General features: G+C 39.1%; 1 protein-coding gene across 1 annotated transcript; it reads left to right on the forward strand.

The window, feature by feature from the left end:
• Window positions 1-641: 641 nt before the first annotated feature.
• LOC145139758 (uncharacterized) lies at window positions 642-1343 on the forward strand. Its single transcript, XM_079073469.1, has one exon. It carries the CDS (start codon window positions 642-644, stop codon window positions 1341-1343), a length of 702 nt encoding a protein of 233 aa, XP_078929595.1.
• The last annotated feature ends 14697 nt before the right edge of the window (window positions 1344-16040 follow it).

Raw genomic sequence — 16040 nt, forward strand, 5'->3', positions numbered from 1 at the left:
CGATTAGAGTGGGATGTGAAAACTGTAGAGGGCCTCACCTTACTAAAGACTGTGACCTTGACGAGAACGGGAACCGAAAAGTACAAGTGTGCTATTCAAGTGGTGATAGGTACGATGACAATTGGCGAAAACCCAAGAAGGAATGGCTCCCGTATGATGAGTACAAAAAGGCAAAGGAGGAAAAGTACAAACAAAAAGATAAAGGCTTTTATCAAAAGGAGGAACCGGTGCAAGAAAAGAAATCAGATTTTGAAGACATGCTCACGAGATTTGCAGCTGCATCCGAAAAGAGACACAGTGATACCGATGCTGCAATAAAAGAACAACGAAATATGTTAAGGGAGCAACAAGGCATGATTAGAGAGCATCAAACCATGATGATTGATCAACAAGCCATGCTTAGGAATCAGCAAGCATCTATTCTGAACATTGAAAAACAACTAGGCCAACTTGCACTACAAATAAACGAGAGACAACCAGGTGGACTTCCTAGTAATACTGAAAATAATCCGAGAGGTGCACATATAAATATCATGACGACTAGGAGTGGGAAGATTATTACTCCTCTGATCACCATTCAGAAAGAATATCCAAAACTGGTGCAATAAGAGGCAGAAAAGCAGAAATCGCTGAAACCCGACATGGACTCGACGAGTCCCCCACCTGAATTGAAAAAAGAGCCTCCTGTTAAACCTTATCAACCTCCATTACCTTTTCCAGGCCGAGCTAGACAAGATAAGCATGATGTTGATTATCAAAAGTTCCTGGAACACATCAAAGCCCTTCAAATTAATATGCCCTTCATCGAGGCGGTTGCACAAATGCCCAAGTATGCCAAATTCTTAAAGGAACTCCTCACAAATAGAAAGAAGATGGAAGAAGTAAAGGAGGTAGTTCTCAATGAAAATTGTTTATCCTCCATGTTGAACAAAGTGCCTAAGAAGAAAGGTGACCCGGGTAGTTTGACATTGCCTTGTCAATTCGGAAATTTGGCAACTATACATGCATTGGCGGATTCGGGGGCAAGTATAAATCTCATGCCATATTCGTTCTTTAAGAAATTAAACCTTCCGGAACCAAGGCCAATTCGAATGGCAATACACTTAGCTAATAAAATGGTGACATTTCCAAGGGGAATATGCGAGGACCTATTGGTAAAAGTTGATAAGTTCGTGTTTCCAGCAGACTTTATAGTACTAGACATGGAAGCGGATCCTCAAGTCCCGATCATACTTGGAAGACCTTTCCTCAACACCGCGAGTGCTATAGTAGATATGCGAGATTCCAAACTCACCCTTAGGGTGGGGGACGAATCAGTTACATTTGGGTTGATCAAGCAATGAAGCATGCAAGGTTTAGTGATGATACGGCATTCTCCGTAGATATGTTGGACAAACTAATAGAAGATTGGAAAGAAGACAAGTCGAGCAATTCCACCATTACTTTTGAAGAAGATTTTGATGTTGAAAGGGACCTGAAAGAGATAGAGAAAATGCTAGAAGAGGCCGACTACAATGATTTAATCATAAGTGCAGAACGCTCGACTCGCCAAGTCGACACCACAGACTCGACGATTCCATACGGGAAATCGCGATTAGATGACGACTTTAGCCTGGACTCGACGTGTCACCTGTCTCAACTCGCCGTGTCCAGTGTGCAAAACACAAAAACAGATCTTAAAACTTTACCTGATCATTTGGAGTATGCATTGCTTAAAGATGGTGATCAAAAACCAGTAATTATAGCTTCTGACCTCTCCAAATCTGAAAAAGAGGAGTTAGTCCATGTCTTAAAGAAAAGAAAGAATGTCATTGCATGGAATATCACCGATATCAAAGGAATAAGCCCCTCTTATTGCTCTCACAAGATCAACCTGGAAGAAGGAGCAAAGCCGGTAGTGCAACATCAAAGGCGATTGAACCCGAACATGCAAGAAGTGGTCAAGAAGGAAGTAGTCAAGTTTTTAGATGCGGGGATCATTTATTCTATTTCCGACAGTCCATGGGTTAGTCCCGTTCAAGTGGTACCCAAGAAAGGCGGGATGACGGTAGTAACGAACGAGAAGAACGAGCTTATTCCGACCCAAACGGTAACCGGTTGGCGGGCGTGCATCGATTATCGAAAGCTAAACGATGCCACTCGTAAAGACCATTTTCCCTTACCTATTATTGATCAAATGCTTGAAAGATTATCCGGCCATAGCTATTATTTTTTCTTAGACGGATTTTCGGGTTACTTTCAAATTCCCATAGACCCAATCGACCAAGAAAAGACTACTTTCACTTGCCCAAGTGGGACTTTTGCCTATCGCCGCATGCCTTTTGGGTTATGCAATGCACCTGCGACCTTTCAAAGATGCATGACGGCAGTATTCCACGACATGGTGGAAAGATTTATGGAAGTATTTATGGACGATTTTTTTGTTTTTGGATCTTCCTTTCATGATTGTCTTGCTAACCTTGACTTGATGCTTGCTAGGTGCGAAAAAACCGATTTAGTTCTCAATTGGGAAAATGTCACTTTATGGTTAAAGAGGGTATAGTCTTGGGTCACAGGGTATCCAAAGCGGGAATTGAGGTGGATCGGGCAAAAATTGATACAATTGCTAAATTACCTCCACCAACTAATGTCAAGGGCATTAGGAGCTTTTTAGGTCACGCGGGTTTTTACCGCCGTTTTATAAAAGATTTTTCTAAAATAACTAGACCTCTAACTCAATTACTTTTAAAAGATGCACCATTTAATTTTACTAAAGAGTGTCTAGAGGCTTTTGAAATTTTGAAAGAAAAATTAACTAATGCCCCGATCATTATTGCCCCGAATTGGAACTTGCCTTTTGAAATAATGTGTGACGCAAACGACTTTGCATTAGGAGTTGTACTTGGCCAAAGGGTTGATAAGCACTTTCGACCCATTTATTATGCAAGCAAGACTTTGAATCCGGCCCAAGAAAATTACACCACAACCGAAAAAGAATTACTAGCTGTGGTGTATGCTTTTGACAAATTCCGCCCTTATCTTATTTTATCTAAAACCACTGTTTTCACTGACCACTCTGCTATTAAGTACTTGTTTGCCAAGCAGGATGCGAAGCCTAGATTGATTCGATGGGTGCTTTTATTACAAGAATTTGACATCGAGATCAAGGATAAAAAGGGAATGGAGAATGTTGCGGCTGATCATCTTTCTAGATTAGAAAATCCAGAAAGGGAAGATAAAGATAACATGGATATTGGAGATAGCTTCCCGGAAGAATATTTGATGATGATTGTGGATGAAGACCCATGGTATGCAGACATTGCAAATTACTTGGCCGGCAATTACCTTCCAAAAGGCCTTACCCATCATCAAAAGAAGAAATTATTTTCCGAAATTAAATATTATTTTTGGGATGAGCCTTATCTTTTTAGAAGCTGTGCGGATGGAATTATAAGAAGATGTGTTTTTGGCAAGGAAAGTCGTGACATATTAGAGCATTTCCACAATGGGCCAGCAGGAGGACATCATGGAGAACAATACACTGCTAAAAAAGTGTTTGATGCGGGATTTTATTGGCCCACTATTTTTAAAGATGTGGCTTCTTACATAAAGGAGTGTGATGCCTGCCAAAGAACGGGTAATATATCGGCAAGGAATGAAATGCCCCAATTGAATATTCAAGTTTGTGAAATATTTGATGTATGGGGTGTAGATTTCATGGGACCATTTCCTTCATCCAAAGGCAACAAATATATACTAGTGGCGGTGGATTATGTGTCAAAGTGGGCGGAAGCACAAGCATTACCAACTAATGATGCAAGAGTGGTGGTGAAATTCTTAAAGAAATTATTTTCAAGATTTGGAGTGCCTAAAGCGTTAATTAGTGATCGGGGAACCCACTTTGCTAATGATCAACTAGTAAAAGTGTTGCAAAAATATGGGGTACGCCATAGATTTTCAACACCTTACCATCCACAATCAAATGGGCAAACCGAAATCACAAATAGGGCACTAAAACGAATATTGGAAAAATCGGTGGGGAATAATAGAAAAGATTGGGCGGACAAGTTGGATGATGCACTTTGGGCATTTAGAACCGCATTCAAAACACCCATTAGAACCACACCTTATAAACTAGTGTATGGTAAAAATTGCCATCTACATGTGGAACTTGAACACAATGCCTATTGGGCTTTGAAAACATGCAATTTTGAGCCACATGAGTTGCGTGCAAATCGAATTTTGCAAATGAATACCTTGGAAGAATTAAGGAATGAGTCTTATTCTAACTCATTAATTTATAAGGATAAGACCAAAAGATGGCATGATGCAAGGTTGAAAGGAAATAAAGAGTTTGAGGAAGGACAAAAAGTGCTATTATACAACTCAAGACTTAAACTTTTTCCGGGAAAATTACGCTCTCGTTGGACCAGGCCGTTTTCAGTTAAGCATGTTTATCCTTATGGTGTGATTGAGTTATGGAGCAAAGAAGGATCAAGCTTTAAAGTCAATGGGCATCGGGTTAAGAGATACGAAGAAAGAATGCCACAACACGAGAGAATTGAAGAAGAGTTGGACTTGGAAGAACCCGCAGCAACGTAGAGCGGAAAGGAGTCCAGCTAAAGACTCCTCAAAAAGAAGCGCTTGACGGGAGGCAACCTGTTACGAGAGTTTGCTTTCTTTTCTTTTCTCATTTTATTTTTCGTTTTTGTTTGGTTTTTTTAGGATTTTTCTATCCAATTCTTCCTGATTGTCTACAAATGATTGCTTGAGGAAAAGCAAGGCCTGAGTGTGGGGTGTGGTGTTAATATTTTAAGAAAAGTGAAACTTTTAGAAAAAAAATTTCAAACAGCTTAACAGACTCGCCGAGTTAGGCCACCTACTCGACGAGTCCTTACGTATCCAGAAAAATTGACCCGCGACATGACTCGCCGAGTCTGTACCCTTACTCGACGTGTCGTTATTATTTACTGAAAAAAAATAATTTTACAATTCGGTAAAATTAGGGTTTTAACCCTAATTAAAACATCACTTTCATTCTACACAACAGCCGACACCACCCGTCGTGCCAAATTCTCTCAAGCTTTCATCTTCATTCTTCTCTTGATTTCTCCAAAATCTTCACACAAGGTAACAATTTTCACTCCTAATTCTGTTAAAGGTTCAATCTTTAGATGTTGTATGGTCTTAATTTCTGAAAAAAACCCCGTTTTTGAAAATACATGATTTCTAGGGTTCTTAAATTTAACATGTTTTGTGAGTTTTTGTTCGCAATGGTTATGAATTAGTGTTTAGGATACCTTCGTGGACAAACGCCTGAGATAAATTTAGAGTTTACATGACTCAATACAGTTCGAATCACAGCAGGACCCAATGTGTTCATCAGACTCGCCATGTCTGTATTTCGTGGTTTGTTTGTGTTGTTTGTGTTATTTTGCAGGAACATGTCTTTCAGAAGGGGTCAAAGCTCCCGTGGGAACCAAGAATCCCATCCTTGGTTAAACTTCCCACGGATCAATTCTGAATCTACAATGAGGAAGTGGAGGAAGAGGTTGAAAGAGCTGAAAAAAGAAGGAAATCAATTTCCCAAATGCAATTGATTGGGAGTGGCTTGGACGAGTGCGTTATGAGGAAGAATTAGCCCCTTATTTGGTCAACACATTCACGCATAATGGGGTGTCAATAACCTGTGACGGATGGAACCAGTTATTCAGAATTCAAGAGCCGGTGTACCAGGAATTATGCTGGGAATTTTTCTCCACCATTTCTTTTCATGGAGGAAATGATTATTATAGTCCGGGGAACATTGAATTTTGTCTCGGTGGGGAATACCGCCATTGTAGTATGGTGGAGCTGGCTTGGAGGTTGGGAATTTATGACCAACAATTGGTCAACACTGGTGCATTTGGTACTTTTCTTGAACATTGTCACCAAGTTTTTCTGGATGGTGTCGAGGGTCCTATTTGGTGGAGCACTATTGTTAATAAGGTTTACATCCCCAAGTCTGCTCAAGAGGGGAGTATCAGATCACCCACCCACCGGCTAATTCATCGCCTCATCTCAAGCACGATCAACATGCGGAAAGATGACGACAAGGTTCCTAACCTTGATGTGCTTTATTTGTGGAGTATTATTACTCCAAATACTTTTGCAGTCTCTCATATTGCATGGCATCCTATTTATCCGAGGGAGCAGTCAAGGACATGAAGACTTCCAAAATCAATGGCGGGATGTTTGTGACCCGCCTAGCAAGGTCGTATGGGTTGATGAACGCAGGGGCGTGGGATATGTTGACAGTGGTTCCGACCCCTCCTTTTAATCCCTTTCTTTTTAGAAGAGCAAGAATTATTGAAGATTATGGAGGGGGCCACTATGCTATTCCTCATAATGATCCGGTGATAGCACCCGAGGAGCCGGGTAGGCGAGTGAGAAGACGCCAAAGAGAAGACCATGATGAACCACCGGTAATCCCGGTTGATGATGAAGTACCAATGGATTGGTACAATGTTGAGATGCACCGGTTACAAAATGATTTGGGTAAGGGGATCAATTTTAGTAACCAATCACACATCCAATTGTTTAATCACTTCCAACTTCCGCATATTGATGGAGGAAATTATCCATATATTCACACATGGGAGGAGAGGATAGAGGCGAGAAGAAGTGGAGCAAGTGGAAGCGGAGCGCGGGATGATGATGGAGATGATGATGAGGAGGAAGAAGAAGATTGAATGATCCTTTTTATTTTTATTTGGTTGTGTTGAAAACAATTTTTATTTGTTTGTTTTTGTTTGATTTTGTTTGGACAAGTACTTTCGGATTTGCTTTTGGTGTATTTTCTTTTATTACATGGTTTGTTTTAGTCTTTTCAGAACTTGGATAAAGGGTTTGCACACAAAGGGTCTCGAGAGTGATAGAAGTATCGAGTCTAGGCGAAAGAGAATGGAGTCCGAGTTTAGAATCCGGTCAAGAATAGAGTTGGAAATCGTCTAAATACTGAAGGAAAAAATGGGAGAGTCTCAAGTGATCAATTTCCAAACACATCAGAATCAATTTTGGAGCAGAATATAAAATTTTCCACCCAGCGATGGACTCGCCGAGTGCACTTACTGACTCGACGAGTCCCAGTGTAAAAGCTTGGATTCTGCCTTTTCGCGCTACAACTCGGCGAGTCACATACTGCACTCGACGAGTTGATACGTATTTTACCTCTCAAGCTTATGATTTGATGATTATTTCACACGGAAATTGGCTGCAATTTTGAAGAGTAATTCCTGAAGATTTCCGAGAGTTTTTCCTGCATTTTTAGAGCTATGAACTACACGAGATATGATGCCCAAGGCATGGATGAGCTGTTCCCATGCCAAAGTCAGCTGAAGATGGAGCTCAAAAGAAGAAATATCAATCTCGCCACTACTATCCCAGGGGAGTTTGTTCCAATTCTCTTTTTACTTTTGTTTTCTTTATCATGCATAACATGCAATAGGGACATTGCATGAATTAAATGTGGGGTAGGGGGTTGGTTACATTAGATAACTTAGAATCTTAATTTGGGCTTAATTTTAAAAACTTTTGCATTAATATTGCTAGGATTAATTTAGAAAATTTTGGTAAAGCAATTAGGATTCATGCTAGTATTATGTTTTATGATTCTATGAGGACCCAAATGTTTAGTTGAGCCAATATATGTTATAATGCATTTGTGGCCTCCCTTATTCTAGTGAAATCATGGGACAAAAACACAACCTCGCTTAGTTCGAGGGACGCAATATGTTTAGCATATAGTACCAGAAATCTATCCAGGAAGGTTTGTATCTTAACCAATAAGGGTTGAAGTTAAGCACCCCTACTTAAGCATGTAGGTATTAAGTGAAAAAAAAGTGAGATATACATGTAAAAAAAAGAGAGAAAAATTACCAAAAAGGCGAAGAATTTTTGGAGCTATCAACTTTAAAGATCAAAAATCAAAAATTTTGAAGAAATTCAAAACTTGAAGATACCAAAAATCAGAAAAAAAGGTGATGAATTCAAAGTACAAATTGAAGATCAAATATCAAAGAAAGTGAAGAATTCAAGAGCTCCATTATGGTATCTAAAAGTTGTAATTCTCTAGACTATGTATGCTTGGGTAGCTTTACAAAAATACCTTGAGGTTAAGAAATTTTTCTAAGGATTGATTCGGAGGGATGCATAAAATGAGCGTTGTTCAAAAGAAGTGGGCAAGTGTTTATGAGGATTCTGAGTATTTAGAGTATGGGGGTTCCTTAGGAAAAGTTTTAGACACAAATGCATGCATTGAGGTCTTGGCATAATGGCTGGGTTTGATTAGGATTGTTTTATGTGATTTTAGTATGCTAAAAATTCAATTTTGCTTGGGGGCAAACAAAAGTCAAGTGTGGGGTAATTTTATATGTGCATATTTAGTCACATATTTTGTATAGGATATTAATACTTTTTGGCTAATTTAATGCAGATATGGAACAAAAGATGCTTAATTACGTTTAAATTATATTTTCAGTTCATAAGAGGTGCTTGGAAGCAAAAGGAAGCAGGAGAAGCTATCGGGAGCTTGGGAATCAAAGAAAGAAGAAAATAGCCAAACACCAAGAAGGACTCGGCGAGTTGACCCTTGACTCGACGAGTTCCCACGAACATTCTCGAAGCAGAAGAGTCCTTGCCTTGCCGTACACGGGGATTTAATGAGGGACTCGACGAGTCAGTCCCTGGACTCGACGAGTCGCCTCTAATCTATAAAAAGGGGCTTTCAGATCGATACCCGGTTTTTCTAAGAAATCCTTGGAGGAGATGTTGCGATTAGAAGACCTGCTAAGGCGCTGGAAGTTAGAGAATCAACCCTAGATCCAATTTTGAGAAGAATCAAGGGAAATTCAAGTCCATTCTTATTTATTCTTTAAGTTGAACTATGTTTGAGCTACTTAACTTCGTTTTTGATCTTAGTTTTACTGTAATCATGAGCTAAAACTATTATCTTCTGTTTAGGATAGATGACTTTATGATTATGGTATGATTTTATGGTTGGATTACTTTAATTTGGTGATTATGTTTTGATAAGCTTGTTAAAGAACCTTATGTGTTAATTATAACTATTCTTCTGTTAATTAACCAGTATATTAAGTTGTATGACCATCTCTTAATTGCTAATCTCATATGATTTATGTGAAACATTGTTATATGCCTAGGAATAGCGAACGTGAAACTAGGGTTAATAGAGAATAGGTAAGTTAATGTGTGAGCTTGTGTGACGAACCATCAACAAGAGGTTAATTGAACGACCAATTTGATTAATCACTACAAGTCTTACTTAACCCGAATCAATAAACTAGAAAACCTGTTAATTTAACCAACTGGCCAATGAATTGATTTGTTTTCTAAGGATTAGTAATAGCGAACGTGAACCTAATCACACTAATCAGTAGCCAATGAAAAGTTAATCCATTGCACTTGCCAAAAAATCAACCAAAGGAATAAAGGATTCAAACCTAAACAGAAGTCTTCTCTATTATTGAATTTAGTTGATCTTTGCTTGCTTAGTTGGTAGTTTAAGTTTTAGTTAATTGTTTAAGTTTCTAGTCTTGCAAAACTAGAGAAAACCCTTCCTTTTATTATTTGCTTTTTAGATAATTCTAGTAGTTAGTTTAATTTGCCGTTCCCTGTGTTCGATACCCTGCTTGCTTAATTATACCACCAATTACCAGGTACACTGCCTTTTGTGTGTTAAATTTATATTTAAAAAGTAGGATTAAAACTAATTGGTTTTACACACATCAGGGCTTATTGTGTTTTGGGCCTCGGTTTGGGCCATGTAGTGGACTTTGGGCCTTTGGGCCTTAGTGGACCATCAGGAGTCAGATGTATTGGGCCAAGGATATGTTTGGGCTTAGGGAAAGGCCCATTAGAGGGACTGTGTCACACCCCCAAACCAAGGATGGCGGAAACGTCCGGGGCTGGAGGACTTCATGTAAAGTATCACAACAACGAGTATAATAGTGCTCAAAGTAAATACAACCATCATAAATATAATTGAAAAGGTTACACCATAGTATATGTTTACATGTTTCAAAATCAATTACATTATGATGACAAAATGAACTGTTTGACGATTTAACGTCCCATCCTCAAAATGTTGTTGGTTTCCTGTTTCACTGATTTCCTGAGAATACAAGTAGTTTTGAAAAGTGTCAACAATTAAGTTGGTGAGTTCATAAGAGTTTTGTTTGAGAAAGGAAACCGTTTTCCTTGTAAAAACGATAGAGTATGATTCCAGAAAATCCAATATTTTCTTTGTTAAGTGTAAAATGTATGCTCCTATGTTATGCGATAATGAACCCTAGAAAGACCTGTAGGTTCCTTCTATAATCACCCAGCGTATATAAGTTATATAAATTTAAGTTAAATAAACCGTTGAATATAATGGGTCTACCCTAGGTCCACAACCAAACAAGGAACAGGAGATAAGGCGGGCCCACCAATTCTAAGTCGATTTCAATTCAATTTTATATAACTCTAACATGTACACTTAGTAATTATAGATGAAAACTAACAATTCTAATGATATGTAGTTTTAATACCATAAAACCATTTTGTGCAAACCCGGTACTTTGTATTTGTACCCCATTTATATGAAAACCCGGTACTTTGTAATGTACACCTTTTTGTGTAAACCCGGTACTTTGTATTTGTATCCCTTTTTGTGTAAACCCGGTACTTTGTAATGTACCCCTTTTTGTGTAAACCCGGTACTTTGTATTTGTACCCCTTTTTGTGTAAACCCGGTACTTTGTATTTGTACCCCTTTTTGTGTAAACCCGGTACTTTGTAATGTACCCCTTTTTGTGTAAACCCGGTACTTTGTAATGTACCCCTTTTTGTGTAATCCCGGTACTTTGTATTTGTACCGCGTTAATGAAAGTCCTTTGTAATGAGTTCGAAATGTAAATGAAACATAAACTATACCTATTATAGTTTATCAAAATGTTTGTAATGTATTTGCAACCTAACTATGCCTATTATAGTTTAGCATGTTTGTTTATGGTGTATAAGAGCCCTTTTCTATGTAAGTCGAATGTATAGTAAATATATAACTATGTTTATCATGCCTTGTTTTGTACTATTGGTAATGATGGAGGATTCTTACAATTCAGTGAGTATTTTCTGTTATATAATTATACCACAACAAGAAACTCATGTAAAATATGAAATTCTCAAAGATTAACACTTTGCTCAACATGTTACAAAGTGTGATGAAAGTTATAAGCTGTTAACTAGTTTTTGACCTTTCTACACTATTTTAGAAAAAACCATAGAAAAATCATACGAAATCGAAAACTAAATCCGTAAATTCTGAGAGTTCATAAAATGTGTCTAGTTTATTCATAATTTTTATTATAATTTTTAGAAGTCTCTAACTTGTGTCAAAATGTTCATATTCACAGACTGGTCCGAATTCGTTTCTGAAATGATAGACAGTTTTGTAAAAATCACCATAAATCGTAGAAAACTCGTATGGAGATGTGCAAGTAGTCATTTGAAAGGTATGAAACTGAACTATTTGCATATTAAACAGTTTCGAAAGATATTAAGTTTACGATAGTCAAAACAGTCCGTGAATAAGACTCAACTTTTCTGATGAAAGTTGTTGCTTGAGTTTAGTTAAGTTTTTGGTGTATTAACTTGTATTCCCCTCCCCCCCCCCTAAAACTTGAAGAAAACATGAAAATGTAGGGGTATGAACTCACCTTTTGTGATTTCAGTGGATGGATGTTGAGGAAAGGAAGTGTTCAACTCAAGAACACTTAGAAGATTGTTTGAAGATTCGAAGTTATAACACAAATATGATGAAGTTTGTGTAAGAACTCTATGATTTGAGTAGAAAGGAGTGAAATAATCATATGGAGGATGATAATACTTACCAAAAGTAGAAGAAAATCTTGGAGAATAGCCTTGAATCTCGAAATTTAGAGAGAGAAAGTGAGAGAGAATGAAGTTTGTTCTTTGGTGGAAAAATGAGAGAGATGTTAGGAGAGAGGGGAGTTTTCCAGCCTTTGATCAAGGATGTGGCTGGAAAAATGATGGAAAGAGTACAATGAAAGGACTAGGTATGGTGGAAGGATAAGGGCTGGTCATGGAGTGGGCATGGATGGTTGCTTGTGTCATACACTAAAGTAAAGTCAACACTCCACCAAAAATATCCCACCCACCCTTCTTGGATAAGGATTATACCCCAAAAACGTGATTAATTATGAAGTATGGGGTTCTATATGATAAAATACAAGTTTGGGTGAAAATCCCGCGTTAAAGTCACGAAAAACGGGCTCAAAACACTAAAAATATTGAAAACCGGGTAGAAATTGCTAAAATCCGAATTTCAGGGTCGGAGGTTCGGTCCTAGCCATGGGAACCGAAAGTGGATGGGAACCGAGAGTAGGGTTCGGCTGAGCAGCTTCGCATCTCGGACCGAAGGTTAAGTTCGGTTCTTTAGCAGGTTCGGTTCAGGAGGTGGTTTCGGTTCTCAGGAGGTTTCGGTTCCTTAAGGGAGGTTGGTTCCTAAGAGGGTTCGGCTCCTTAAGAGGGTACGGCTCCTTAAGGCTGTTTTTCGCGTAAACTTCCGTTTTCGAGCGGTTTTCGACTAAATTAAGGGTCGGAATGCCCCGAGTGATTATAAAAAGTTGAGAGAGATTTTGAGAGAGATTTGGGAGAGATTTCACACACTTGGAGAGATTTCTCATACAGAGAGAGATTTGGGAGAGATTTCACATACTTTGAGAGATTTCTCATACAGAGAGAGATTTTGGAGAGATTTCACATACTTGGAGAGGTTTCTCATACAGAGAGAGATTTTGGAGAGATTTCACATACTTGGAGAGGTTTCTCATACAGAGAGAGATTTTGGAGAGATTTCACATACTTGGAGAGATTTCTCATACAGAGAGAGATTTTGGAGAGATTTCACATACTTGGAGAGGTTTCTCATACAGAGAGAGATTTTGGAGAGATTTCACATACTTGGAGAGATTTCTCATACAGAGAGAGATTTTGGAGAGATTTCAAATAGAGAGAGATAGAGTGAAAGAGATTGAGAGAGACTACGTTTGTGACCTTTTTGAATGTTTGGCTTCGTAACGCAAGGTTTGTACATCCCGTTAAGTCTTGTTATGATTGTTATATACCCCCGAGAGTTAAGGAATAATGTTTTATCGAGTAGTTTCATCACTTGCCCTGATTAGGGTTTAGAATTTCCGAACACGTGAAAACTCTAAGTGGTACTTTTTATTAAGATTTGTGAGTTGTACAATGAGAAGCATAACGGAAACCCTAATATACAAGGGTTAGATAAGTTGACCGGTTTGACTTGTTGACTTTAGTTGACTTTGACTTGACCAAAATTTGACGGTTGTCACATCATCCCCCTGTTAGAAAGAATTTCGTCCCGAAATTAGCGTTTCGACTGGGACTTCAAGAATTTGGAGGAAAGATGGGGGAACTTTTCGTAGTACAAGAAATTGGTTATGGTGGGGACCAATCCTCCTGATGTTAAATGACGACCTTGGAATTTCTTATTGTAACTTGAGTTGGGTCGATTCAAAGGAGTTATCGTTTTGGAATGATAGTGTATTCTACGTGTGCCTTTATGCTCTCCGCTTTATACTTGGTATTACGACTATGAATATTTTATAATGTAATTTGTGAGTACTAGTATTACGAATGTTTCAACAATTTGTGATGAAATTTGCCATATAAGTCCTACCAGATCTTTTATAATCGCTTGGTGTAAACTAATCGTATATCATTAAGATTGCAAGGGCAGTCGAATGAGTGACTCCGCCTTAAGCCCACAACCAAACAAGGAACAGGAAATAGGGCGGAATTACACATTCTAAGTCCATAGAATCTTAATGATATATGGCCATATTGTTTACTCTAGCCATCATAGATGCACTAGTAAAAAAAAACCCTGCGTTTTTATATAGATGATAAGACTTATTTGGGTTTTGTCGTGTTCTCGAGATTTATGGTTGATATACTTTAATCGATGCTAGTTTTAGTAATAAAAAGAAATTTAAAATTTAAACGTCGATGTTAGAAACACGTACTGATATTTACGGGCGGTTCCGGGGTGGTCTCTCCTGCGGTGATCGCAAGCACCCTTCCACCATCACCGACATTTCTTGCTCTTGGGCAGTCCCTTTTAAAGTGTCCCGTTTCGCCGCACTTGTAACAAGCTGGGCTTACTCCAGTGCCAAGGACCTGGTTGATGGGTTGTGCTGGTGCCTTACAGAAACGGACAGTGTGCCCCTCTCTGTTGCAATTTTTGCAATGCATCTTTCGGCAAGCCCCAGTGTGATGGAAGTTACACTTGTTGCATTTCGGAAGGGTTCCAGCGTATTGTTTTATGGGTGCTGGCATGGCGAGGGTTGTGGCAGCATGAACAGCAACGATCTGTTGCTTCTTAGTGAAGTCCTGGGCTGGTTGGTCCTTCTTGTTGTCCCAGAACTTTCTTTTGTTCTTCCCTCCTCTTGCTTGATTAGGGGTGGTTGTCGTAGTGTCATGGCTGGCACGATGGTCGATGAGTTGTTGTGCCAACTCCTTGGCGCTGTCGAAGGTAGTTGGTCTTGAGGCTAACACGCTATCTTGAATTTGGGGAGACAATCCCCAGACATATCGTTCCAGCTTTTTGTCTTTCGGGGTGACCATAGCGGGACAAAGGAGGGCTAGATCACAAAATCGGGCGGTATAAGTCGCAAGATCAGAGCCTGTCATCTTAAGATTCCACAGTTCTTGCTCTAGCTTTTTCACTTCGCCCCTTGGGCAATATTCTTTCAGCATCATCGTCTTTAAGTCCTCCCAGCTTAACGAGTTAGCCACTGCAAGCGTTAGTGACTTAACATGGCCTTTCCACCAAGTGAGGGTCCGGCCAGAGAAAGTGTAAGCTGCAAATTTGACCTTGCTTGCTTCGAGGCATGCACAAATTTTGAAGACCGTTTCGGTCTTTTCGAACCATTGCATCAGTGTGATGACGCCCTCGCTTCCATTGAAAGAATCGGGTTTGGCACTAGTAAAGTCCTTGTACGAACATTCCCTCGTACGTCATGTGCTGTCCCCGTGGTTAGAGTTTGTGGCTCCAGATCCAGCACCACCGATAACATTCATACCAATTTGTGACATTGCGGCTGCCACGGCTGCTGTTACTGCAGCTTGGAACATTGCGGAATCAAACTGTGGAGGTGGTGGTGCTGCTGCGCTGCCTGAAGGTCTGGAATTTTTCTTCGGTGGCATAGTTCTGTCATAAGTTTGTAAAGATGAACAGACGGTAAGTTCCCAATAGTAGTGACAATTCAGTTGTTATTGAACTAGATTTTTCTGTATTATGTTCGACTTAAAAGTATCTTGCATGCAATTTATAACGAAAATCCATATGAATGAATTTAGCAGAAATGACTCGAATGTAATCTTGTGATTTGTTCCATGCCTGATCCACTCCTAAGATCATCCGATGTATACCAGTTGTGTGTTATTAAGGTCCAATAGGCCGTTGAACTTAATGAGTCTGCCCTAAGTCCACAACCAAACAAGGAACAGGACCTAAGGCGGACTCACCATTTCTAAGTCGATCGTCTCTTAATTATACATAATCTTGAGGTATACATTAAGTAATCTTAGAGTCATCATAAGCAAATCGTTTGTAATACCATGTTATGAAATACGTGGTAAACTCCCAATCAAATAAAATGCATGCCAATTTTATTGATATACTCTAGTTCATAGAGTTCAGGAAAGTTTGACCTTATATTAGGTCTATATTTCGTTAATGTAAGGAAAAACTTTGACGGTGACACGACCCCTTGAATAGTGTAGTCTCTACATGTGAAAGGTCGAATTTATGTATAGGACGGGGCAGTGTTTCAAACGCACTACAAGAGTTTGAGTCTGTAATGATATGTCAGTAGTGTACACACTACTCGTGGCGGGTGATGTTTCGTGGGCCATAGAATGAAGACATGAAAGTCTGCATTGTCTTATCCTCTGCCCTGGCTTCTGCCATT

Source organism: Lactuca virosa, chromosome 9, assembly GCF_052849685.1.
Source record: "Lactuca virosa cultivar CGN04683 chromosome 9, Lactuca_virosa_CGN04683_v6, whole genome shotgun sequence".
Classification (NCBI taxonomy): Eukaryota; Viridiplantae; Streptophyta; class Magnoliopsida; order Asterales; family Asteraceae; genus Lactuca; species Lactuca virosa.